The 26,483-nt window shown below is 55.5% G+C and overlaps 3 protein-coding genes across 4 annotated transcripts; 2 read left to right on the forward strand and 1 right to left on the reverse strand.

Moving 5' to 3' along the window:
• Window positions 1-31: 31 nt before the first annotated feature.
• Pex16 (peroxisomal biogenesis factor 16) lies at window positions 32-5,948 on the forward strand. Its single transcript, XM_021155401.2, has 11 exons — window positions 32-463; window positions 659-694; window positions 1,406-1,482; window positions 2,234-2,367; window positions 2,495-2,595; window positions 3,384-3,464; window positions 3,587-3,739; window positions 3,825-3,897; window positions 4,003-4,122; window positions 5,200-5,264; window positions 5,767-5,948. Exons 1-11 carry the CDS (start codon window positions 352-354, stop codon window positions 5,823-5,825), a joined length of 1,011 nt encoding a protein of 336 aa, XP_021011060.1. The 5' UTR covers window positions 32-351; the 3' UTR covers window positions 5,826-5,948.
• Window positions 5,949-6,045: 97 nt separating this feature from the next.
• C2H11orf94 (chromosome 2 C11orf94 homolog) lies at window positions 6,046-8,305 on the forward strand. The gene is made up of 3 exons (XM_021155404.2): window positions 6,046-7,753; window positions 7,910-7,983; window positions 8,150-8,305. The coding sequence occupies exons 1-3, from the start codon at window positions 7,650-7,652 to the stop codon at window positions 8,269-8,271; spliced, it is 300 nt and encodes a 99-aa protein (XP_021011063.1). The 5' UTR covers window positions 6,046-7,649; the 3' UTR covers window positions 8,272-8,305.
• A 74-nt stretch (window positions 8,306-8,379) lies between these two features.
• Window positions 8,380-25,800, reverse strand: Mapk8ip1 (mitogen-activated protein kinase 8 interacting protein 1). Of its 2 annotated transcripts, none has more exons than XM_029474557.1 (12): window positions 25,563-25,800; window positions 15,747-15,852; window positions 13,659-13,964; window positions 12,248-12,329; window positions 11,265-12,077; window positions 11,057-11,132; window positions 10,476-10,648; window positions 10,086-10,195; window positions 9,820-9,936; window positions 9,609-9,679; window positions 9,406-9,504; window positions 8,380-9,113 (listed from the first exon to the last, which is right to left on the reverse strand). In XM_029474557.1, the coding sequence occupies exons 1-12, from the start codon at window positions 25,658-25,660 to the stop codon at window positions 9,041-9,043; spliced, it is 2,124 nt and encodes a 707-aa protein (XP_029330417.1). In that variant the 5' UTR covers window positions 25,661-25,800; the 3' UTR covers window positions 8,380-9,040. The 2 variants fall into 2 exon arrangements, with proteins under 2 accessions (XP_029330417.1, XP_021011064.1); XM_021155405.2 differs by lacking the exon at window positions 25,563-25,800 and adding an exon at window positions 16,836-17,410.
• Between the last annotated feature and the right edge of the window lie 683 nt (window positions 25,801-26,483).

Below are 26,483 nucleotides of genomic sequence, written 5' to 3' on the forward strand. Positions count from 1 at the left end.
TAGTATGAACTGTTCAGCCTGCCCGCAAGTTGTAACTACGCAGGCGCCAAGGCAGCCAACCTAGGAGGCTGCAGATCGGGGTGCCAGAGGCTCTAGGGAGCTTCAGGGCGGAGAGAGAAGGAGCCAATGGCTGGAAGGAGGGAGGGTGGGAGCTCCCGGTCACGGGAGGAGGCGCTAGAGATGGGGTGAAGGGGCGTTCAGGGGCTCCGCGCGTCTAAGTCCTCCTGGGCTGCGGAAGTTGAGCAACCGGGAGGCGGGCTTAAGGCCGGAAGCAGGAAGGAGGGCTCAGGACGCAGGGCGCCGCTGCCAGCCTTGCTGTCGGCCGGTGGGACTGTCGGTGGCCAGAGCAGGATGGAGAAGCTACGGCTCCTGAGCCTCCGCTACCAGGAGTACGTGACTCGTCATCCAGCCGCCACGGCCCAGCTGGAGACGGCTGTGCGGGGCCTCAGTTACCTGCTGGCAGGTGCCACACTGACCTTTGACCCATTTCTTGGGGACTCTGACCCAGGAACCCTAAGGCCCTTTGCCTGTTGACCCAGGGTAGTGGTCGCGGTGCTTCAGTTCTGTCTGGGTTCCTGTGGCATAGAGGAAACTAGAGAACCCAATGCCGCAGGGTAAAACAGACACTCACCAACACCTTCTATACCTTCTTCCCTAGGTCGCTTCTCCGATTCACACGAGCTGTCTGAACTGGGTGAGTTGGACTCTGGGCTGGGGAGGGAGAAGGCTTCCAGCGGAACCTTGACTGAAGGTCCTGAGCTTCCCTCTAGATCAGCTGTCCATCGCCCAAGACAGTTGGTGTCCCCAGAGTTGGGCGACCTGTGAGGGCCCAGACTGGCTTCTCACTCCTGGTTTTGCTTAGGATTAAGCAACTTTCCTGACCTTGCTAGTTCACCAGACCTATGAGTATGAGAAGGGCACTGTTGTTCTGTCTAGCTGAGGGAATAAAAGTCCTTGATGTCAGGACCAGTATTCAAATGCCCCCACCTCCCTGCTGTAAGGGCTGTGTTTTGCTTAGTGGGGGTAGTGAAGATCATGAAAGGATGAGGGGGATTTTGAAAGGTAGGTGTGATGTAGTCCTTCAGGGGGGACCATCTGAAGAGAGCAAAGGTGAGGTGGTGGGACCACACACTTGGCTGTTTGGAATGTGACAGGCAGTTCTGAGCAGCTCAGTAACCAGTGCTGTCCAGCAGAGCAAGGGCTGGCTTGTCACTCCAATCAGCTCATTTCTTACTGGCTCAGATTTCATCCTGGAGAGAATGGGGCTCTGAGGTAGTGGGCGGAGAGGCTTGTTGGTTTCCACACAGTCTGTGGGTAGATGTGATCAGTAGGGCTCTAGGGTAAGGGTGAGAGGGGTGAAGGCCACAGCAGGGCTGGCCTCTCAAGACCACAATCTGCTTCTCAGTGTACTCTGCCTCGAACCTGCTGGTGCTGCTCAATGACGGGATTCTGAGGAAGGAGCTTCGAAAAAAGTTGCCTGTGGTGAGAACTTTGCCAGGAGCTGAGGGTGGGAAGCTCAGGGACTTGGGAGGAAAACAGTAATGACCAGCACGTGTGGTACACATGTCTCAGAGAGTGAGGCATGCCCACATGAGCCACAGACCAATTGTTGTCATCTCATGCATGAAGTTCGTTTCTTTTCTTTTAAAAAAATAAACAAAAAAACAAAACAAAAAACAAGGCTGGGCAATGGTGGTGCACGCCTTTAATCCCAGCACTTGGGAGGCAGAGGCAGGTGGATTTTCAAGTTCAAGGCCACCCTGGTCTACAGAGTGAGTTCCAGGACAACCAGGGCTACACATATAAACCCTGTCTCAAAAAAAAAAAAAAAAACCAAACTAAATCCTACAGATGTCTTTTTTTTTTTTAAGGTTTATTTATTTTGCGTATATGGGTACACTTTAGCTGTCTTCAGACACACACCAGAAGGGGGCATCTGATCCCATTACAGTTGGTTGTAAGCTACCATATGGTTGCTGGGAATTGAACTCAGGACCTCTGGAAGAGCAGTCAGTGCTCTTAACCACTGAGCCATCTCTCCAGCCCTCATGCACGAAGTCTTAGAGAGCTAGAAAGGCCTGTCCCAGGCCAGCCAGCCTGGTAGCAGTGGATTTGGTATTGAACCAAGGTATTAGGCTTAGAAAGGAGGAGGCCCCCACCTGCTGGAGCAGCCTGCTCTTTTTAGGACAGCACTTGGGGCAGAGAAGCTCCCTGACCTCTGGGCTTCTTGCAGTCGCTGTCCCAGCAGAAGTTGCTGACATGGCTGAGTGTACTGGAGTGTGTGGAGGTGTTCATGGAGATGGGGGCTGCCAAGGTGTGGGGCGAAGTAGGCCGTTGGCTCGTCATTGCTCTCATCCAGTTGGCCAAGTAGGTTGGGTTGTGGAGGGCAGGACTGAGGTGGGGTGACCCAGTCCAGCAATGAGGTGCTCAGCAGAGCAGCCTTGCTACCTGCTTTCTAACCGCTTTCCCCTAACTGCCATAATCCCCACCCCAGGGCCGTCCTGCGCATGCTCCTGCTGATCTGGTTCAAGGCTGGCATTCAGACGTCACCCCCCATTGTTCCACTGGACAGGGAGACCCAGGCACAGCCCTTGGGTAAGCTGCTTCTTTCCTAGGAGTAGAGTGAGGCGTGGGGCTGCTCTGAGGCTCTGCAGCACATTTCCTGTCAGCTCAGTACTCGTTTATTCTATAAGAAAGAAGGCAAGGTTTGGAGAAAATGAGAACTTAAACTTGGGAGTTTATTTATGTTTGAGCTCCTGCTGATCAAACCCAGTGTCTTGTACATGCGAGGCGAGTGCTCTACCACTGAGCTACACTCGCATCCCTGAACTTGGGACGTGTGCAAGAGTCTTCCTTTTCTGTTGTGGGCTCAGGAACTAGGGATAGCGCACCAGCACAAGGTAGGTGTCCTGCCAAAATTGTCTTGGGCCTGGTTCTGTATCATGAACCGTATCAAGAGGCAGGGCACCTGGCTGCTCTGGGCCCCTCCGTCAGCCTCAAGTCTTCCCCCTTATCTTGAAAGGGGACAGTGATATGCCTTCCACATGAACTTGATCACATTGAGAGAATGCAGCCTCACGGTCCTATTGCCCGGACAGATGTTGATGGGGTGGGCTTTCCTTTCCTATCTTTAGGCTCTTGGTTGACTGATTGTGAGAGAGGATGGCCTCTTCCTGGGCCAGGGTAGGTTCCAGAGTGCTTCCCTCTATGGAAAGATTTTTGCCAAACCACGGTCTCTGGGTGTGATTCCCTTAGTTCAGCTGCTGCCTGAGGCCAGGCTCTTGTGCTCTGGTAGATCCTCAAGCATTCACTGCACACATATTTTCTGCAGGCTCTGCTAGGAATGTGTCCCTCTTACGTTATGTCCTGTCTGTTCCTGCTAGATGGTGACCACAATCCGGGCAGCCAGGAGCCGTCATATGTGGGGAAACGGTCACACAGAGTGGTGCGAACCCTCCAGAACAGTAAGTGGAAGATGTAGCTGGACTGGGCACCTAGGTGCTGAGGTCAGTGTGAGCCCGTAGGACTGGCTTCTGTCAGCACCCACTCTGGCTCCTGCCTCACTGACCTTGTCTTTATGTTCTAGGCCCATCCCTGCACTCACGGTACTGGGGAGCCCCTCAGCAGCGGGAAATTCGGCAGAAACAGCAGCAGGAGGAACTGAGCACACCCCCAACACCTCTGGGGTTGCAGGAAACCATTGCAGAGTCTTTGTACATTGCCCGGCCCCTGCTGCACTGTATCCTTAGCTGTGCTGGAGGTGGGCTGGGGAGGAGCTGAGCTGGACCCTGCACTGCAGATATCCTTGACATCTTGACCGTCAGTGCTCAGCCTGGGCTTATGGGGTCAGCGATCGTGGACACCCTGGCTACTGTCTGGTGTGGTAGATATGACTAGGTGAGAATGGGTGAGGATATGGAGTTCCATGGGGCTCTCTGCTTGCTGTGTGGCTTTTTCTTTCTCAGAGTCATAGGTCATCCTTGTCTGTCCCTTCCCCTACAGCCTGAGTCTCCTGAGTGACAGGAAGAACTTGACCCGGAGGGAGCGACTAGAACTGAGGCGTCGCACAATCCTGCTGCTATATTACCTGTTACGCTCACCGTTCTATGACCGCTTCTCTGAGTAAGGACGGCCTTCCTCCCATCACCAGGGTATTCCGTGCTGCATGGAGAGGGCTGGGGTCTGCTGAGTGACTGCTGGCTCTGGTGCTGTTTAGCCTCCAGAGCCACATGGCCTGCCCTCAAAGGGGACAGGCCAGTGTGAGTTTGCATACTTGGTGTTGAGAGACTGCTAACAGCAGGGTACAAGATCTGCAGGGCACAGTTGGTGCAGACTGCCCCTCTCCAGTTCTTTTCTCCATGGGACATCCACTTCGCAGAGCAGGTGCTATGCTTCAAAGGGGCTGGGCAACTAAACAGGCCCCCACTAGACTGTTACTGCTGGGCCCACCCCTCACTGATCACCTTTGAGGATCAGAGCCCCTGCATTAGCCAGAGAAATCTCTGAAAAAGGCCTGCCAGGGCACTATGACATATGGTGGGGTCTCTGAGCAGGAGCTGGGCTCATGTCCTCGCCTGTAAACAAGGACAGTGATGGGGCCCAGCTGATAGGTTGTATAGTATGCGGTAACCGAATGTGTTTGCCTGTGCTTGATATATAATGACGTGATGTTAGGTCTTGTCCCCCCCCAGGACTGCTGGGGGTCAAGCCGCAGGCCTCATGCTAAGCAAGTGTTCTCCCCATGAACCACATCTCCAACCCGCCCCAAGTTCTCCTGTGGAAAGTCCCCTATCTTAAGCCTCTCTCTGAGGCAGAGGGGACCTTCCCAGACCCCCGCCTACTCTGAGCATTGGCTTGTGAGGTTTCTGTGTAGCTCTTCTCTTTCACCAGCTTCCTTCCCTCTGGAAACTTCCAGACCTTGCTCTGAGTGGCCCCTAGGAAGCACTGTTGTTGAATACCAATGGTAGGAAGGTAGAAAAGAGAGGAGGGGAGGGGTGTGAGTGACGTCTGCCAGCTGACAAGCTGGGAACATGGGGTGCAGCTGTGGACAGGCGGAGTGCCGGTGGTCTAGCCTTATGTTGGGTCCATCCTAGTCCCTTGTTTTCTGAGATGCCTGGTGCTCAGTAAAGGCCTTTAGCTCCTGGTCAGCAGGGAGCCGCCCTGCCCGCCCCTCAGCATGCTGTTCTTTTCCCCAATCAGAGCCAAGATCCTCTTCCTGCTCCAGCTGCTTACAGACCACATCCCTGGCGTGGGTCTGGTGGCAAGTAAGTGTGGTAGGACAGTGTGGTGTGGGATGTCCCTGAGGCACAAAGGGCCCGTTTTAATGTTTGCTCTGTCCTCTTTTGGTTTGGTTAATGGGCAGTCAGGAGTGAACCTGAAATCAGTACTGGGAGGTGACAGTGCCAGGGCCGAAGGTGGCCCATGGAAGTGGGGCTGTAGCCAGAACAGTGCCTGTGTTGGATTATTAGGCCATATCAGGTTGGCAAGCCTCCTCCTGCCTTTGGGACCTGCATATTTGGAGGCAGACTTACCTGGTAAGGCAAGGAGGGGCCTTGGGGCTTGCCTGGGTACCCAGCCATAAAGGAAGACATGCTGAGCATGTTCCCTGGCAACCTGGGATCCTTGTCTGTGACCTAATCTCTAACATAGCATCAGAGGCAGGAGGTGTGGTCTCAAGCTGCTCTGCTGGTGGCAGTGTCAGAACAGGGCACAGGGCAGGGCCAGAGGCCTGGCTCCTCTAAACCACCCCCCCTCCCTCCATTGCAGGGCCGCTCATGGACTACTTGCCCTCCTGGCAGAAAATCTATTTCTACAGTTGGGGCTGACAGCCATGAGGGAGCTGGGGCAGGGGGCCATGTGCTATGCTCTGCTGCTCTGGGCAGGGCCTCTCAGCCCTCCAGTTCCCCCAGGCCCCTCTTCTCTAATAAACCTGACTCTGGTAGTGTCCAGCATGTGGCTCTGTGTCATCAGCAGCTCCTCTCCTGCAGCTCTGCTCTTCAGCCCCAGTCACCACAGATGTTCCTCTTCACATCCTCCTAGAAGGAAGCCACTGCATTCTGCTCCTCGTCACAGAGCAGGAGGTCTCCATCAGGCCCAGGGAGCTGCTGTGACTTAGCCTTCTCCGGCATGGGTCACCATTTGCCTCAGCTGCCTGACTAGATGCTTCCGGCTCACTGGTCCCTGGTGAAGACAAGCTGAACTGGGCCATGGATTACCGTAGTCTATCTAACATTCCTTGTAGCCAGGGCCCCCATTTATTCTTTCCCCTGCAGGGCTGACCAGCAAGCCCTAGGAGACACTCTTCTCTACTGCAGGAGATAGAGTGACCCTGAGTCTGTAAGGGAATGGGCAGAGTCTGGGTGTGTGCTGGAGTTTCTCTCCAGGACACTTCCCCACAGGCTGACTGGCTCAGGAAGACCGAGATTGCTGGAGCCGTGCAGGCTACTTGGAGAAGGCAGAGGAGGGTGTGGCAGGACTGGATGGGCCTCGACTCTTCTGTCCATACTCCCTGTCCTTTCCTCTTAGACAAGAGACTCGTGGGCCTCAAACTCAATGGCAGTCTCATTGTGGGACCATAGGGCTAAGCTGTCACACCTCCCTCCTGTCCTTGTGTTGTGTGGACTGTTCCCAGCAGTGCTGCCAATGGCCTTTGGAGAACATTGTCTACACCTGTCCCTCAGGTCTCCCCTCATCCAAGATGCCCTCATAGTCCCAGCCTTAACCTGACATGCTTGATTCTGAGAGCCATAGATGACTGCTGTGAGCCAGGGCAGTGGGAAGGACAGTTTGTCGGTTTGTTGGCTCTAGAACCTGTAACCTTCTGCTTAGCCTGACAGGCGTCCTCTGGGTGCTTGCACTGTAGTGGGATTCAATGCCATGCAAGGCATAGTTCCATCCCGGCAGGTCCCGACGATCAGAGGGAATCTGTGACCATACCTGCTGGGATCTTGGAGATGGAAGTAGTGTTAGGCAGCACAGTGGCAGGTGCCTCCTGCAGTGATAGCAGAGAACCAAGCTTCTCATCAGGCTGTGAACCAAAACTACCACAGTCTTGGCATTTTGGAGCTGGATAGAGACGCAGCCATCAAGTTACACTCTAGCCCATAGCTGTCAGATAGGCGACTGTGGACTCTTGGTGGATCTCACTGAAGTACTATGCTGTAAGGGCATAGGGACTGGGTGGCCTGAGGCCCCAGGGAAGGTCTGGTGTCATATACTTGGTGTGGTGGGCAGTGGGGAAAGGGAGCTGTTGACCATATCTTGAGCACTCCATGGTAAATGGGTCGGTGGGCAGGCAGAGAAGAAAGTGCATGGGTACTCTGACAATTGGGCATGACATGAGAGAGGCTCAACCAAGGCACTGGGACGGGAGACAGATAACCCCAGCAGACCATGGGGACTCCATGTGGGTATGGAGGACTGGTGGCATCCAGTAGTCTAGAGTGATGGACAGGGCTTTGGAGTTGGATAGTATGGAATTGGCAGGTCCCTAGAACTGAAGGGAGGTGTGTCTTGGCAGGGACGTGTGTGATAGTGCTGATGTTGAACCCTGGAATTAATGTCCTTTGTGAGGTGGCCCTGAGAACTGGCACCAGGTTCTGTCGAGCTGGGGGAGGGGCAGATAGCCCCCACAGCAGGAGCTGGAGACGATGGTTCTCGCCATGCTTGGGGCTCTGTACCCCAGGGCCGGGCTCAGTCTCTTCCTTTTTTACCTCATCCTGGCAGGCGCACTCCTTCGACCTCAGCCCCAGAGGTAAGGCCAGAGCCTCAGGGCCTACAAGACTCTGGAAGAGGCTGACCATTATCCTGGGAAGGGTTAGTTCATGAAGTCTTTACCCTGGACTGTCCCTCACAAAGAAGTGGCAATGGCCTTTTGGGTTAGGGCTCAGCACAGCAATGTTTCCCATAGGTCTCAGCAATCTGTTCCGGAGGAATTTTCAGCCCCGCTGGAACTGTTGCAGCCTCTCTCAGGCCTGGTGGATGGTAGGGTAGTATTTCTCTCCCCTCCCCCACCCTCCATAGCAGGTGCCCTTAGAGGTCCACTAGAGCTAAGCCCTACTTCTACTCCCAGACTGCCTCTTGAGAGCTGGCTATAGCCCCATTCCCAGTCAGCAGTATTTCTTTCCACCCTTCTCTCTTCTCTCTTTAGACTATGGGCTCAGACCCAAGCACCCGAGGGCAGGTGGGCCCCGACCCCTTCTCTCCCAGGCCCAGCAGCGCAAGCGGGACGGGCCCAACATGGCTGACTATTACTATGATGTGAACCTGTGATGGGAACCCCGCATAAAGCTATTCTGGGCAGCAAGTGCTTGGCTCCATAGCCTGTGTGGCGCAAGAAGGCCCAGCAGGGGTCCGTCCAAGTAAATACACCCACTCTGGTCCAGACAAGAAATGGCACTTTAATAGTAGCCAGGTGACAAGACAGTGACCGGCTGGCTGGGGCCAGCTGAGAGGCCTCCTTTTCCTGGCAGACGGGGCTTGCTTATGGCCCTCTCCTTGCACATACAACCTTGCGAGGACCTGCGTGCTAGCCAGACTGGAGGTTGGAGCTGCCCAGAGAGGCCCCACAGATGAGAACAGGGTCTCCACGGTCACACGTTGCCATTTCCTTACTGGAAAGTCCTTTGGAGGTGCGTGGGCTCAGCCTGAGCTCAGGGCTCCGGTCAAGGTGGGGACAAGGGAAGCTGGACACTTCCAGGTGGCATGGGCTTTGTCAAGGCAGGAGCCAAGAGCCAGAAAGCCAGGGCCCCTAGCATGGGACAGTGCCTCTGTTCCTAGGGGATCCCTCTGTGGCCAGGGGCCTGACCCCCACCCCCCAGCCCCACCCTTCCCCAGTTCCCAGAGAGCCTGTACTGTCCTCCATAGATTAATCTAACCCCATATATTACAATAAACTGCATCTGCCTCTCCCCAAACCCCGGCCCCCCCGACCCAACAGCCCTCATTCCCCCATTCTCTCGTGGCAGTACCACATCCTGTCAGCAGCCAGCTGTCCTCGCACTGGCTTGGGGCTGAGGGGCTGCAGAGAGTGGGGATGCTGCTACTCCAAGTAGATATCTTCTGTAGGACAGGTATACTCCACAAACTGCTTGTAGAACTGCTGAAATGCACGCCTGGCAAGTAGGGGACACGGGAGTGACCGCGAGCCTCAGCCCAGGCTCCACAAGGGAGATCCAGGGCTGGGGACAGCTTAACTGTCCTCTGGGCAGTTACTGCCCAAAGAGAAAGGGCCGAGTGGGGAGAGGACCAGTGGCTAACCAACAAGGAGTGGTCCAGAACCTGAGCTTCTTGGGACCTCCCAGCCTCTTCCAGGATTGGGGCTTCCAGAACTAGAGGGCAGGGGTGATGCTGACAACTGAGCATGAAAACAGCACGTGGGCGCCACGCACACACGTAAACACATACCCCACAGACTCCGCCAGGGCTTTGGTGGAATCTTCAGACACAAAGACATGGCAGGCAAACCGGTGGTCAGCAGGGTGCTTAGTGATAAACCCAAAGTATCTGTGGAAGGCAGGCATCTGTGAGACAAGATTCTGAGCCCTACCCACCCACCATGTCTGAAGATGTCGTCCAGTGGGACTCTCCTGCCTGCCCCTTGTACTCACTTGTTGTTCTTTGGATGGTATCCACAGAAAGAGATGTTCTTTAGCTGGAAGAAGTGGCTACATTTATTTCCCTACAGGAGTGATGGGAGAAGCAAGAAGTCAGCTGGTAGGAAGTAGGCAGGAGGGACAATGCGGTATCTGTGGGAAGGCAAGACACCAAGGGGGAGGAGACACCCGTGGGGCAAGAAGGCTGAGGCTTGAAGGAAGTCACCTTGGCCTCCAGAGCATCATCGGCTTTGACGCCTATCTTGACACCCCTGACGCTGATCTCAAGGACACAGCTGGAGGGCGGGTTAAAGTGCACGGTGAGCCGGCGGGTGGTGGCGATCTGTGCAGGGATGGGCTTCTGTTGGAAGCTGTCTCACTGTGTCACAGCACAGCCTCCAGATCCCTGTATCCTTTTCCCCAATAGTGTGGGCTGGCTGAGAATAGGCTCCCCGACCCCCCGGGAAGAAGCATGGATCCAAACGTGGGTACCTTTTGCATAGCAGCACAGAGGACATCATTGCCCTTGTGATAAGGAACCTGGACAGAGCCCAGGAACTTCACCCGGAACTGGTCAATCCAGTCGCTGTTTTTGGCAAGGGCTGGAAAGCAAGCATACAAGGAGGAGTCTAAGAGAGCCATCAGCAAGGGTCTCCGAGCTGAGCCAAGCAGAGAGGAGCATGAAGAGTGACTCAGACGACGATGCCATCATCCCCACAGGCCCTGACTTGGCGGGGCCTCACTTACTAACTGTGAAATGGAACTGAAATGACCTCTCCTCTTCTCCCTGGCTAGCTAAGACCTGGGGTGTGTGTTCACTGGCAGCGAGTTGGCAAGCAGATGGCAGGGGTGGTTAAGACCAGACTGTGGGAGTTGTACTACCTGCCATGTGCTCAGGCTCCTTGGTGACCTCAATGGCATAGTAGGCAGGGAAGACCCCACGGGCTCCGGTGCGCATGTTATAGGCCTCGTACCAATAGTCTTCTGCCTGCAGCTCCACCAGCAGGGGGTCGTCCACTTCCAGCTCAAGTTCATCTTCATGCCGAGGCACAAACCTGTCCCCAAGGGCAAGGAAGGTGCTGCTCACAGAGCACTTTAGCCAGGCCCAGTCTGGGGTCCTGAGCCGCTGACGTTTGTAGATTACCCATGTGCCCGTCACAGTGCAGACTCCGAAGGAACGCGTGACACTCATATCCAAAAACCCAGGGCCAGGGAGAAAGGGAGCCTAGGCCTTAAGAAATTTAAATGAAAGTGAGCAGCTTGCCTAGGGTACATAGGTTCTATGTAGGGTGGGCATCTCTCCGGCCCCTACCCAGGTTAGGTGTATAGTCCTAACACCTATAGTTCACAGCACCTCGGCACTTTGTCACTAAGCTGAGTTCCGACAAGAGGGTATGGTTCCCCGGCAGCTGAGGGGATGCCAGTGATGAGCTGGCAGAGGCATGGAAGGGGGCAGCCCTCACCTGAATATAGCCCGATGGGTTTGCTCATGCTCCTCCCCATTGATGACGCAGGAGAACAGCCCAAAGGACTCGGCACCTGTGGGAAGGCAATAGTTTGGAGGAGGTGGCTCGGAGCAGGTAGAAAGCTCTGTCTTGCTGTCAGGCAGACTATGTGGTGTGTGAGGCCCTGTTCAGGTTCCCACACTGCTCCCCCCATTCACCGACTCACTGGAGGAACGAGAGCGGCCACTCATGAAGACATTCAGAAACTTCTTAGAGAAGTGGACATCAGGCTCATCCGGGGTGGAGTCCTCTGAGAGGCAGGTGGGAGGCCGGGGCTGAGGGGCCTCCTCATACTCCTCACCAATGGCTGACTCGTAGGGCGAGGAGGCAGAGGCACAGTTGTCATAGACAGTGGCAGAGTCGCTTTCGTCACTGTAATCTCCAAAGCACGGCCGCAGGCTCACCAACTCAAGCTGGGCATGTTCATCCACCACCAGTGTGTACTTGACCGAGTCGTAGGACAGTGCGCTGGTGTCTGAGCTTAGTGAGGCCCGTGGAGGCGGTGGTGGCTCCCCAAGACTTCCCCGCCACCCTCCACCTGGCGGCTCAGCTCGCTCTGGGGATGACAGGCAGTCGAAGCCCTCATCCTCTTCACTGATGGAGGGGTGCGGCCGCCCTGCAGTTACAGAGTAAGCGGCAGGGTCTGGATCCGAGCTAACTGACATCCGGCTCTCCGTGGGTGGCATGAAGGTGGAGGTGGGTTCTGCAGGGTCTGGGGGCCTCTGCACTGGGGTCAGGTAGATCTCCTCAGTTGCCTCGAGCCGCACATCTGCCTGGTAGTGGATTCGGTCTCGATGGGAGTGGCCCCGGCCACCAGGCGCAGTGGCAGGGGGACCACTTGGAGGTGCCATCTGGGTGGCTGCACTTCGGCGACAAGGGCTGTCGGTGGAAGTGCCGCGGTCCTGGGTGGGAACAGGACTGCCCTGGGGTGGCAGCTCATCACTCAAGCAGATGTGTTCATGTGGAGGGGTCTGCTCTCCTGGAGGACAGGCAGGTGGGTGCTGAGGGCAGAACCTCTGTCCAGATGCCTGTCCCCTCCTCTTCCCAACTGTCCTCTGCAGCCAGCCACTGGCTTCCAGATGACCTCAGCCCAGGTGAGCCAGGTGAAGACTACTGGGTCTCCAGCTTGGGGAGAGAGGCCTGACTTACCTGTCTTCAGAGGGGAGGATGATCGAGACACACGGTCCTGCCAACTGTGCTTTTTGCCTAAAGAGTTATTATTCAGCGTGTCCTGTGCAGAGAACAAAAGGCTCTTATGAAGAAGCAGTAGTCAGCAGTGCCCGGCACAGGGAGGCCCTGGTCCTGCCCCCATCAGGCCATCCCTAGGCTGTTCCCACCCCATCTTGCCTTGTCAAAGGCCTTTCTGCCAACCATCCTCTAGCAGGCAGGCAGGGTGGGAAGTTAGCACCCTCCCCACAGGCCTGCTGGCTTGGAGACAACCCTCAAGAGATGCAGTGGTGCTGGCCAGTGTGGGTGCTGAGTAGCAGATGTTGGAGGAAGAAGCACAGCTCCCAGGAGAGCAGCCCAGACACTGACAGGAAACATGTTCCCATGCACAAACCCAACCCTGGCGAAGAACCTGGCGACTGACTCCCTGTCTTCGAGCTCAGAAAGTTGGGGTCTAGCAAAGTGGCAAGGACATCCTGGCACAAGGAAGGGTCTCCCTGGGAGTTGCCTGTGGGCCTGGGTGAGTCATTCAAACCATGACTCCAGAACACTCACCCCCACTTTGAACCATGTGACTGAGGAATGACAGATGTAGTATCAGCAGCCCTCCTTCCTGCATCTCCCAGGATGCTCACGAATCCCACATTCTCAGCCTCCTGAGACCCTGAACAGTGCCCCTGCACAAGGCTCTCCACACACAACTTGGGCTCCCTCCCCAGGGAATGCCATAAGCAACATACACCATTGATGAGCTGGGCTGCCAGAAGCCATGCCAGAGGATACTGGGAAAGGGACCAACCCCTTCCTTGCAGCCCCTGCACCATCCATCAGCAGCCCTACCTCCCCAGCTTTTTCCCTCCCAGTATCTCTCCTGACTAGGCCTGTAAGACAATGGGTCGAGGCAGCCCTCTTTGGCATCCAGCCACCAGCAAGGGGCCCTAGGCCCCCCAACTCAGCCAAGCAATTCCACCCCCACCCCATCTCTATTGCTGCCTTCTGGAATGTCCAGCTGCTGAAATGTCCAACTGGAGACAGACCCTGAATTCCCTTCCCCACCTTCATCTCATTTCAGAGGCTCTTTTTCCCCAGGCCCTCCTGCTGCCTCAACCTTCCCAGATGCACTAACCCAAAGAGGACCTAACTGCAGGACCTCAACTCCTTTGTTAGTTCTCTGCAACTCTCCCTACACAAATCCCTAGCAGTGCAGGCTCCATACCCAGACAGCTGGATTCAGTCCCTCTCAGGACAGACTTTCCTGTCCCTCTTCAAGCCCTTCCTCTATCCTTCCCTGCAGAAAGCCTGTCCCTCCCCGGCATCACCAACAGGCCCACGTCCCTCCATCTTTCCGGCCCACCCAGGGCACCGCCCCCTCTCTCTGCCCAGGGTTGCTCACCTGAGACCGTGGCACCTGCGGGAAAAGGTTGAGCGTGGTAGGCCTCTTGGGTCGGTAGGTGTCTCCGCTGCCTGTGCCCGGGCCCTGGCCCTGGCTGCGAGGCGCCGGATCCTGGCCGGACTCCGCTTTGGGAGGCCCCACTCCTGGTCGTTGGGCAGCGAGCTCGTCGTCGTCCTCCTCCTCATCGTCCTCGGCGCCCGGAGTGTCACCTGCCGCGTCGATCAGGTCCATCTGCAGCATCTCCGCCTGCAGCCGGCTCCCCGCGCTGCCGCTGCTACCCGCAGACAGCAGCCCGGCGCGCGGGGGCTGCACAGCGCGGACGGAGGGGAGTCAGGGGAGGGGCCTTGTGAGCGGGGGAGGGGTCTCACAGGAGGGGTGGGTCTGATGCCTCTGTGTCCCGCCTCCCAATCGGAAGAGTCCATTCTGCGGCCGCAAGGGGAGAAACACTGGGAGCCAGGCGGAGACAGAAGCACTGGGCCTCTCCCGTCCGCCACCCCTCCTCCCACGCGGAGGCCGCATCCCTACGCCAGCTAGCAAAGAGAACCGCCCACGCCTCTCCTCTCCCACGGTTCCCCCCTCCAGATTCCTTGCACCCTTCCGTTCCCTTGGTAACGGCCAGTGACCTCACCCGGGTTGTAAGCCGAGCCCAGAGTGAAATCACCACTGTTGCCATGGAGACCTAGGGGTCGCCCAGGAATTCCTGCCCCAATAGGGATGAGTGAGACAACTGGCATTTGAAGGGGTCACTGAAGCAAACTGGGAAAAGTGCATGTCAGCCAGGTGAGGAAGACCGCAGTGCGAACCCGAAGGGAAACTTTAAAGGGAGCCCTAACCAGAACACATCCCCAGTCTTGAACTACGTGCTACTTCCAATGCTGCTGCCTCTCTAACTCCTGGCACCTTGGACAGATCCTCTGATTTTTTTTTTTTTTTTTTTTTTTTTTTCAACCCTCAAGAGTTGACTGGGCCTATACTACTGTCCTCCCGGTTACCAGAGAGGAGAAGACACGGCGAAACATGTGTTAAAGCCGCTGAGCCTTTGACTAGACTCCCACCAGGAGATCACCCTAGTTAGTCTAGAACTACAAGGAGTGGAGGGAGTTCTGGCTAATTGCAGAAGACCTTCTGCAGCCCTACATATGACAGTGGTTTCAAAGTCCAGAGCAGGTATAGGACCTTAGGGAAGTCATGACCTAGCTCTGGGACCACTGCCCAAGCCCAGAAATAGCTTCTGCCTCTATCCTTGCTGGCCTGGTAAGAGAGTGAAGGATTTGGTGTGGGAACCATAAAGTCATCTTCCCAGCTTGCTTTCCTTTGCCTAGAAGTTTCTAAAAGTGCTAGGGATACTGGGAGGGCACCACTAAGACAAATGCCCTCCCCTGGCTCACACCACAGCCATCAAAAGGCCATATCTAGCTCCTCAACTACCTGCTATAGATGAAGTTTTGGCTTCTGATACTGAACCCTGTACAGTTGCCTTCTGTATCCTGCAAGTAGGTCCCTGCTTTGTGTTCTGACAACAGAGTGGGGATCCCCATGTATCCTGGGTACCCTGGCACTCAGATATGAAGACAGGAGAGAGTCTGTCACTATGGTGAAACCCAGGGGCTCCGAGCAATATCAATACTGGAACAAGCCTTCTGCAGGGCCACTGAGAGCCTAAAAGGCTGGTGGTGTGGTCAGGGTGGTGCAGAGGCAGCAGCCACAGGAGCTAGTCCAGCAGCACCCGGGTTCCTCTTTCCTGCCCCAAAGCACTGCAGAGTCCACCAGGCTCCACCCTGCAGGCCCTCTGCCAAGACGCTCCTGAGAGGCCCTTCCCTTCACTCTGGCCCTCACTGCCACTGTCCTATGTCTCAAGCCTCCTCCATTCTCTCTCCCTGTGAGCAACTGAAGGAGCTGCTTCTGGCTTTCTCACCAGCAAAATGATACAAAATATTAAATGAAGATTTCGGATTGAGCACACAAGATGTGTCAAACATTATACCAGATGCTTCCTATATTGTTATTTCACTTCCTAGGAGTGCCACACACACTCCTTTGTAAATATTGGGGTCCCCTCATCCTTGTCCCCCTCCTCCCAGCCCTTACCCGGAGAGACAGGGTGTCTTTGCACTGCAGGCTGATGCCGCACTCGTCGGTGATCTCCGAAAGGTCTTCATCCTCAAACTCCTCCAGGCTGATGTCATGGGTGAGCCTGGCGAGGACAGACACCAAAGTTACAACCCAGGGGGCCATCGCCCCGTCTAAGCCTGCTGGCATCTCCCTCTTCTCAGGGGAAGACACTGGGAGCCAGGTAGCAGCTCCCAGATGAAGGACTCAGTCTGTCAGCACAGTGGCAGGAGAAGGATTTGGGGTTGGAGCCAAAAGGCATTCCACCTAGGGTGGCGGAGGAGGTAGCTCCAGGTTTCTCCAGCCTCGCCGGCTGGGAGCTCTCCATCCTGCTGCCAACCAGAAGGCAGTCCTAGAAGGCCCAACTGTGCAGAGTTTTGGCTCTATTGGAGAGAGGCCTCCGTGGCCAAGGCACTGCCAAGGCCATGTCAACCCCAAGAGGTACCAGAGTAGGGAAACCTTTGCACTCCACAGTTATCAAGACCCAAAGAGCCACCAGAAGGGCACAGTAGGTGCCCCTTTCTCTCATCCACAAAGATATACACCATTGAGCCATGGTCACAGTGAAGGGGACCTGGAACTCCCTGCTAACGTTCTTGGTGTCATCTCTTCAACTACACAATTTCGGCTGCTGTAAGGACCCTGGACACATGCGGTCAGGGAGAACACTTGGTACTAGAACACTAACAGGCTTCCAGAAGCCCAGGCTACCCTGTGTGCCCACCTTGGAATGCACTGCTGAGACTGCCACTGTGGTACCGGCCTGTCCCCTGCACCGGCTCACCCTAACCCTGGTATTCTGTCTGGCTTAGTATAAATGGGACATCTGGGGACTTGGAGAGAATGCCTGGGCCTTTTCCCAGAGACCAGAAGGTTAGGTACATAGCAGAGGCATACAAGCTCATCCAAGGTCACCCAGGAGAGGAAGGACAGGGTGTAGCTCCCAGGGATGCCTAGAAGGCTCACACCTCTGCCTTTTACCTCACTCAGTCTAAACAGGGCCCCTGAGCTCCGAGGAGTGCCTCCCGACTCGCCCTTCCCCCACGAGGCCAGGCCCCAGGACCCTACCAGTGCTCCCACTGATCCTCCAACCAGCTGTCATTGTCTGGGCTCGAATCCATCTTCAGTACCAGCTGCATGGAGAGCCCTGCCCGGCCAGGGGGCTGCGGGGCTCCAGGGCTGCCCTCTCATGCCCAGAAGGGTAGGGGGGCCAGAGCTCAAGGCAGGGCTGGGACTTCTGGCCTCCACCAACTGGGCCTGCCTTTCTGCATCCGGCCGGCTGCAGAAGCCTGGGGAGCTCATTAAAAATAGATGGGCCAGAGAGGAGGCCGCAGCTGCCGACCCAGGCCCCAGCCCCAACTCTTCCTGGCCCAACCCTCAGATGCGGGCAGCTTCCTCCCTTGGCAGCCCGACACGCAACGATGTCGTCGCCTCCCCCGCGGGATCAGGTTACTGCAATCAATGCTACTGGCTCCACCTGCCCTTCCAGTGCCCCTATTGGGGGCTGGAGTGACCCCCCCTTCCCTCCCAAGGCCAGGCATGTAAGCAGACAGCAGAAATCTGGTACTTTTTTTTTCCCCTCAACGCCAGACCCTGATCTGCTTTAAAGGGCCAGCGACACACTCAGGGTGCCAAATGGGAAGATGGAGGGGGTTCCCGAAGGGCCCTAAGAAGGGACACCTGATTCCACACAGACACAGGCTCCGCCTCCACACCGCCTCGGCGAGGCTTCTGCAAGCCCAGGGCCAGGACGGTTGGGTCTGGGATTGGCGCTCACTGGAAGGATGCGCAGGGAAACAGCAATGAGTACCACTAGAGTTTGCACGTCTTTAGAGCAGGGTCGGGAGTCATTTGGAAATGACTTTGACTGAACATGGATGTCCCTAGTGACAACTGCCCTGGAAAATTAAGACCTCAAAGGTAGCAGGTTCCCAGGTATGGGGGTGTGGCTACCAGCTGGTACGGAAGTGGCAAGGGGGCTGGTCCAGAGGCCAGAGCACCATCCTCAGTCTGGCCTCCTGGCCCTGTGGCTAACGTTAAATGCAGCCTGCCTGTAAGGTCTGGGACCCAGACAGCAAGGCAGTTCCTGGATCCCACTGGGCATCTTCTCTGGGAGTGTCCTCAGATGCCCCCAGCTCTGCTGGCGTCTGCACACACCTGTCTCCTTATTGCCACACCCTGGTCCAGTTCCTGCATTCACCACACCACCTTGCCTGCCAGCCTCAGTCTCCCTTTAGGCCTCTCTGATCCCTCCTGTGGCCATGAGACAACATCTTAAGGGACACCACCATCCTGCCTCTCCTCACTCAAAAGCCCTCCAGTCTGCAAGGGGAAGAAGACTCCAGTCTTGTGTGTTTACTGAGCCTTGCCTCCCAAGGGTGGGCACTGGGCCCCAACAGTGCTCAGAGAAGCCTTCCTTCAGGAAGCTCTCCTAGCCCTCTCTGGTGTCGTCCTCTGGTTGGATCCAACAGAGATGTCCTACCCATCCTGGCTACAAAGCTGGGTGGGGTGCACCTCTCTCATCATCTGTCCTTCTCCCTTCCTAGCTCCTAGCTCTCGGAGGGCAGAGCTGATGCAGGTGTCAGACACACACTGCATGCCAGTAGACCCACGCCAGGTGTGGCCTCAGGACAACCTCAGCCTCCGCCCTTCCTCAGACTGAAGGGTTTACAGTGGGGCTTCAGGATTCTGCATGGCTGCAAGATGTGTCTGTGTGTCTATGTCCTCTCAGCATGGTCTGATAAGCCAGTCCTCTGAACAACAGGTCTGAGTGGGGCCAGAGCAGATGAGGGCACTAGGTTAACTGGGCAAAGATGAGAAGGGCTCTCTGGTTAGGAGCCTTCCATTAACCCTTAGCTCCCTTGAGGGCAAGGAAGGTTCTTACTGTCTTACTGTCTCTCCCTCCCGAACTCACCCATGAAACAAGTATCAGGGGATGACACATTTCATCCACTTAAAACCCTTGGTGTCCTTAACCCCATCTAACTTGGGGTGCTTCTCCTAAGTGGGGAGGGGGGCAGGATGACACCGTGTCAGGTCTGGAGCTAAGAGCAGACCCTCACTCTTCTTCCAAGCTGCCACCAGCCCATGGGGCCACAGGGGGGCCAGAGACTGAGGCTGGTAGGCAAGGTGATGTGGTGAGTGCAGGAACTGGACCAGCTTCTTCCAACCCTGCTACATGCCATTATCTCCCTGAATCGGGCTCTGGGTCATCTCACAGATGAGGTGCCCTAAGGCTCAGGCATACATATTATAAACCTCAGTTCCCTTCCTCCCGGCTACCCCAGGATAAGATGGAGCATCTGAATTATACAGGACAGAGGAGGTCACTACCAAGGAGGGGGCAGGACTGGCCAAGGGCTCACCTCTGCTGTCACCCACTCTCCCCTAGCCACCATGGGCTAGATCTCCTGGGCAGAACCAAGAGACACTTGCTGAAGGGAAAGGAACTTGCATCTCATGTTCAGGGGTGGGAAGCTGGAGGGGCGGGGTTAGGGGGGAGAGGGTGTTCTCCTGACCTCATACAAGACATTTTCTTGGAAATCTGAGCTCTGGCCTGGGAGGTGGTACAGGAGAACCACACAGCCTGGCAAGGCGGCAGCCTCTTCCTAGGGGTTGTGCCTTGGGTAACCTCTCAGAGCAGTAGGATTGCACCCATCAGCCCTGCTTGCCCATGTTGGGTAGACACACAGCATAGTCATGTTTGGTGACCCTATATCCCTGGAGGCCAGCCTGACTCTGATGTCTGTCTTTCTGCAGTAGACACCCTCTTGAAGTGCTGGTCTCCAGCAAGACCTTGCTCAGGCTCTGGCTATGAGCACACCCCACACTCCCCACCCTGCCCAGGCCTGGGCTGGGTTCTGTTGAACCTGCTCCAGGTATTCTCATTTGTTTCACGCTGCCCTGCTGCCTCGGTCCCCTTGTCTTTGCATCCCTCCCCACAGCAGTTCCAGCTTCCCTCACCTCCTCGAGGAACAGGCAGAGACAGACAGACGGTCACACACAGGAAGTGAGGGCCAAACACAGCACCAGGCCATCACTGAGTCAGGCCGACGGAAGCCAGGTATGGACTGTCAGAAGCCACATTTGAGCCTTCGATTTCCAGCTTCTTGTCTAGCTATGGTGCACTGTGGCCTTCCTGTGATGGAGCACTTGAGATCCAGGGGTCCAGCCTGTCCTTACAGTCCTAAATCTTACAGAGCTGGCTTCCAAGAGGTCCTGAGAGTACGCCATTGTCTAGCCTCCTGCTCCACCAGCCCCTGGGCTCCTCTGACTTAGAAGGACAGGGCACCCCACCTTTCTGGTGGCTCTTAGCCCCTCCTAGTTGTAGTTATAGAATAACTCTAGTTCCCCCTTTGGGTTGTAAGGCCCATGGTGTGCCCCAGCCCAAGGGCATCTGGCCGATAATGCCCTTCACCAGGTAAGGTCCCACCAGTAAGAGTTGTCAGTGTTGAACAAACTACAGCATCCCTGTATGCTTCCTTCTGTATTTTCGACTTGATAATGTTTTAGGTAAGTTCCCTTTTGAATACCAACCTGAACTTCAAGTTGGTAAGGACCCAACTTGAATAGTGGGTGACTCAGCCCCTCGAAATCGGACAATTCCACCTGTAGAAATCTCTTCTACACAGAAATGTGCACAATGTTGCATGGGGGTGGTACTGCTGACCCAATTTGTGGGACTCTTTAGGCACCAAGCTAGAACTGGGTTGCTAGAGCCAGGTGGGAGAGTCAAGCTCAGGGCCAGATGGGAAGTGTGGGGTCTGGAATTCCACTGAATAGACAGCTTATGTGTCTTCTGGAATGAACTGAATGTGGAAAATGACAACCAATAAAGTAAGCAAAAGGGCAAGCCGGGACTGGAGACAGCTCCATCCACTGAGTGCACGCAAAGAGGTTTCTGTGACCCAACCATTTGGGGGACGGCAACAAGGGGATCAAGAATGCAAGGTCCTATTAATTACACAGTAAGTTCCAGGCCAGTCTGGATGACGTGAGACCTTGTTCTATCAAAGGCAGGGGTGGGGGTGAAGGAGGCAAACTGAAGGACCCACGGCTTCCCCGAGAAGACCCACGTGGACAGGCAGTTGTGTGATGGGTGAAACCTTGCTTTACTGGGCAAACTTCTGGTTCTGGTTCCCAAAACCTAGCCGCAGACTCTTCTCTCTAGTCTCTCTACTGTCCGGCTGGCCTCAGTCTTCTAAACTCATTCCAACCCATGAAAGCTATTTACATGCAGCCACTAATGAGCTCCTGTCAGATGCTAGAAACCTCAGCTGCCTGGTGAGGATAGGAGCAGTGTGGCCCTTACTTACGAGTCCAGGAACAGAACACAGCCAGCACCCAGGAGAGTTTTCCAGAGTTGGACATGACTATGAGCAGGGCCAGGGGACAAAGTTGACATTCTAGAATGGATAAGACCCCTGAGTGGGGATGGGAGCAGTGATACAATTTATAGGAACCTTAGTCCCCAAGGCAGAATTAGGTTGTGCCATTTCCCAGGGATCCAGATACCCAGGTGACGGCTGATGCTAGGTGGCTGGGGTAGACCTCCTTCCCAGGCTATGGCTGGGCTGTGTGAGGCTTGCAGGCTAGCCAGCTCCTCTGCTCTATGCCACAGGCTCACCAGCTAGGCCAGAGGCAACAACTGTCATTCTGCTTCCTATCCTATCTTATCCTCACCAGGTCCTAGGTTCCTCCTAAGGTGACGGTAGTCTCCTCTGAACAGTGACACACCCAGAACCATGGTTCGAACACTTCCCACCTGCTCCCTGCCGAAACCAACTGCTCACCTGACTACAGCAGCTCCATCAGCAAAGATCACCAATCTGAAATCCGGCAAGCACTAAGGTGCTAACCCTGCTGCCTGACTCCCCTCTCATGTCCCCAGGAGCCCAGGCACCACCCTGGTTTGTCACTACTGCATCTTCTTTATCCTCAGACCAGCGGGAAGACCTGGTCTGCCCCGTCCCCTAACCATCTCCTATCCTGAACCCATGCCTTCTCACCTGTCTGCAGAATGGGCAGGATGGATGGTCCCACCACAAGTCTCCCTGCCTCCCCATCCACTCTGCTCAGCAGCCAGAGTGAGCTCACACCATCCACCAGCTGCTGGCAGTCCCCTGTCTGACCCCAGGACACCACCCACTGCACAACTCTGCCCTTCACACTGCCAAACAGGTGTCATCCTGCCTATTTGCCTGTTCCCTAGCCTGTCCTTCTCTGTGAACCTTCCCCCTCTGTGAGGATTGCTTGACTTTTCCCTGTGGGACCTGTACCTGCATGACCACCACACTCGGCCTATGTGGGAAGACACTGTCTACCTCTACATTGTCACCTGCATGGGGGTCAGACTCATGTCAGGACCTCTGCATACTGCTCCTCCTGATGAGCCCAGCAAAAGGTTTGTTTGATGAGCAATGCCTATGGCTCTGTAAAGCTGTAAATGAGGCTCTGCTCTGAGGTGAGTGCCTCTTGTGCAGAGGCAGCACTGTAGGGTCATCTGACATCATCCAGGTTTCCATCTGGGTCCTGGCTCCATCCCAACTTTATTATTAACTTGCTGTGTGTTCTTGGGGAAGTCACTGCCCCTTCATGTTTCTGCATAAGAGATATTTACTGGGCCATTTTTCTGTTTCTGTTTTGTTTTCTTCCACAGTGTAACCTAGGCCCTCCAACACACCAGGCAAGCACTTAGCATCCATCCCCCAACCCTGACAAGTTGACATTCTCTGAGGTCTCCCCTTTCCAGGACTCTTGGGCATAGACTTACAGCAGGCTGTTCATATTGCTTCCCATGAATACTCCTTTGTCCTGCTGACCCTTCCACTTGGGATGACTCTCCTTTGTTCCAGCCCTTCATCCCACACACCCAGGGTCAACGGATCCATTGTGCAATGCGCTAAATCCCCTCCCCTAGAGATTTCTTGATGAAAAACATGGATGAGTTAAAAATATCCTTTCGCTATGCTGTAAGTAACTCAGTAACTTATACACACATGCTAATCCAAAAATAAGAAGCCAAATGGTACCTAAACAGGTAAATTGGAAAAGGAAAAGTCCTCACTCCACCCTACATGCAGATAGATATACCACTAGGGACCAGATGGAAGATTTCCATAGTCAGAAATCCACCCAGCACATACTCATTTAAATCAGCTTCCAACAGACACTCCCGTCTCTCGAGGCCACACATGCTCACCCCTCCAAAGGTGCACCCCAGGATCCCAGGGCTCGCTCTCTTGGTAGCAGAGCTGAAATTTCTTGGTTTGCATCAGCTCCGCTACTGATGGCTCTATGCCTTGGTTCCCTTCTCTGAAAGCAGTGGTAGTACTGACCCGTTCACATGGTTACAGCAGCACACACGCTTGGACCCATGAGGTTCTCAGCACGGTGCTTCCCAGTACTCTGTTCTCCAGGAGAAATGGCCCCGTGCGTCCACCCTTCAGCCGTAGTAAACCAGCACTGCTGAGCACCTGTTCTGGACTGAGTCGTGCAGAGAGCAAAGCACTGACACAGACTGCTTACACATCCTAGAAGCTCAGAGTAGAAATCACACACACACACACACACACACACACACACACACACACTGAAGGAAAAACAAGGACCCAAAGGGCTTAAGTACGCAGTAGTGGTGGAGTACACAGCTTTAAGAACAGTTGAACCAGCCGAGCATGGTGGCACACACCTTTAATCCCAGCACTCGGGAGGCAGAGGCAGGCGGATTTCTGAGTTCGAGGCCAGCCTGGTCTACAGAGTGAGTTCCAGGATAGCCAGGGCTACACAGAGAAACCCTGTCTCGAAAAACAAACAAAACAAAAAACAACAGTTGAACCCACAGCCCAACCAAAGAGTCATAAGATGGGCATCGCAGCTCAGGGTTAAATGGAGCCAGACCAGTGGCTGCTGAAGCAGGACAAGAGAAAGGGCAGTGGGGGTTGTTGAAGTAGGCACTAGGCCATGCAAGGCCCCACTGCCCAGTGTTATCTCCAAAGCCCGCTTTGTCTCACAGCTAGGGCACAGTGTCCTGCAGGCCAGCCCACTCCTCACTCAGCCTTTTGCTAAACTGTTGCCCCCGCTCTACATAGCCCAGAGTTGGCCACACATTCCCTGGCTAGTAGCCTTCATCTTGGCTTCTCGGGCCTGCATGATAAACAATTTCCTGCCAGAATAGGGTGTGAGCCTACCCTGGGCCAGAGATAGGGCCTATAGGGAGAGGGGACAGAGCAGGCTGAGACCTGCTTTCAGGTTCCAGTCCTGACCTTCCAGTCAGATATTTCTGTGGTTCCTAGGCTAGCCCCTTTGCCTTCCTTATCTTCCATCGCCTCAGCTCAGCAAAGGGCAGATGAGGGTGGGCCCTCAGGGTGGTTGTGAAGGTTCAGTGAACTACCCTAGAGAAACACTTTGACAGAAACAAGCTGTACAGATTTCTGCCAGTGTGGCCGGCTACCTGTTGAACAGTGACTTGGTGCATACTGTCTCCTTCCCAGGTGGGAATCAATATTAATTAGCCCACTCCACAGATGAGACCAAAGACAAAAGCACGCTTGGATCAGGCAGCGAGGAAGCAGTGGAAACAGGATTCGAACCTCTGTCCCTCACAGCTAATTCTCTTCCCCTGCAAAGGCCTGACCTGCCAGGGAGAATCTGAAGCATTAGCCTGGAGGCTTTCCTCAGGTTTGGAACCATCCTCTGGCCCCCTCCTTCTGGTTCTCTCAGCTGGGTTTAGGGCCTCCTTGGAGGATTCAGGGCCTGATCATACCATTTAAGATCCCGTGTGTGTGTGTGTGTGTGTGTGTGTGTGTGCCCACCTGAGGACCTGGGAGCTAGAGACCCCTTCAAGAGATGACAACTTGGCGCCAGAGCCCAGCTGGGGCCTGGCTGGAGCAAGGGTCCCAGGAGAGAGAAAGGCGCCTGCTCCTGACAGGAAACAATGAGGTATGTCTCAGCTTCTAGATTCTGGAGCAGTGACACCCTTCTCTTCTTCGTCACCCTCTCTCTCTCTCTCTCTCTCTCTCTCTCTCTCTCTCTCTCTCTCTCTCTCTCTGTGTGTGTGTGTGTGTGTGAGTGTGTGTGTGTGAAAAGGTGAAGAGAGGACAGTCACCGGTTCAACAATCACGCCTTACATCTCTGAAATTCATTCACCTGGTCTAACATCAGATGGAGGGGTGGGTCAAAGAGGAGCTCAGTTCGGTGTCCTGAGTCTTTACACAGTAGGGACCCCCCAACAGTATCCCTGGATATCCACAGGCAGATTCCCCTCCCTCAAGCAAGTTGGGTTTCACTGGTTGAGGCCAATCCTTCTGCACTTGTCCTGAGATACAACTGACCAGGGAGCTGACCAAATTCAGAAGACCCTGTCCAAGATCGCCTAGCAATCTGACCCATCTGGCCAAGCTAGCTGGGAGAGGGGTTCACGACTCTTCTTAAAGGACCAAGGGTTTTGAATTGGGGCCTCTGGGCCCCCAACCCCTTAGCCTACTTCCACCTTGCGTTAGACACCTTGAACGCGGCAGGATAAAGTCTGGGCGGGTTGCTGCACCGGGAATTCCATTCAAACCCCAGACCCACTCTCAGCGCCAAGGTGGAGGGGAAAGGCGACCTCCCAGGTTCCTGCCCCAGATCCACCTCGAGCACCCCACCCCATGACACGGAATGGCAGAAGGAGCTGCGGGGGGCCACGCGGTGGCCACCAACCTGGACTGGAGGTTGTGGGGGCTGGGGGCTCGGCTGGGAAAGGACGCCGCCCTCAGGGTCTCCAAGGATCCCGAGGTTCCGGGCCTCGATCCTTACCTGAAATTGGGAGGCGACGCGATGTGCAGTCCCAGGAATGGGGAAGCGGCCGGTGGGGACGCGGCGCCCCCGCCCAGGCCGCTCTCTCGGTCCGCCATTCCGGGGCGCAGCCCTGGCCATCCGGGCGGAGAGCGGCGCGGGAGGCGGCGGCAGCGGCGGCGGCGGCGGCGGCGGCGGCAGCGGAGGCGCGTGGAGGAGGCCGCCGCCGCCGCGGGGTTCGGACTGAGCTGGGGCGGGCGCGGCTCCGGACAGCGCGCCGCTTTGCCTGCGGCCCCGGCGAGAGCGCCCCGCGCGCGCCCCCGGGCCGGCTGGGGTCTTGTGGCCCCGCCCCCTCCCCGCCCCGCCCCGGCGCTCTCCGAAGTGCTGACGCTTCGGTCCGGTGGCCCTGGGTCCCCTCGGCCTCCCTCCACATGCCAGGGACATTCCAAGCATTGGCAAAAGCTTTGCTCTCCTGAGAGCTAGACCTAGATCGAGGGCATCAGCGGATGGCAAGATCCTGCTCCCCAAGTCCGTCTTTGGCCTTCCACAGCAACTGGGGTGGGAAAAGGGTTGCAGAAGATGGCTGAGAAAGGAGAGATGGTGGGGAGTGGGGTCCAAGAGCAGTCAACTATGGAGCCAGGTGACCTAAGACCACAGCTTGGTTCCACAAGTGAACAGGCAGTGGAGAATTGCATTAGTGACCTCATAGTTCCAAGGCTTGTCTTTCCCATGTGTGAAATGGAATATGAGCTCTCAATGACCATGGGGAGGAAGAAAAACGATAGAAATACTTGTTCCTGGGAGCTGGGAACACCCACCTGTGCACTGGGATCACCGCCCGCAGAAATCTCTGAAGGGCACCGCTATCAAGACCCACCCTTTCTTTTTTTGTTTTTTTGTTTTTGTTTTGTTTTGTTTTTTTGAGACAGGGTTTCTCTGTAT

This window comes from Mus caroli, chromosome 2, assembly GCF_900094665.2.
Source record: "Mus caroli chromosome 2, CAROLI_EIJ_v1.1, whole genome shotgun sequence".
In the NCBI taxonomy this organism is placed as follows: Eukaryota; Metazoa; Chordata; class Mammalia; order Rodentia; family Muridae; genus Mus; species Mus caroli.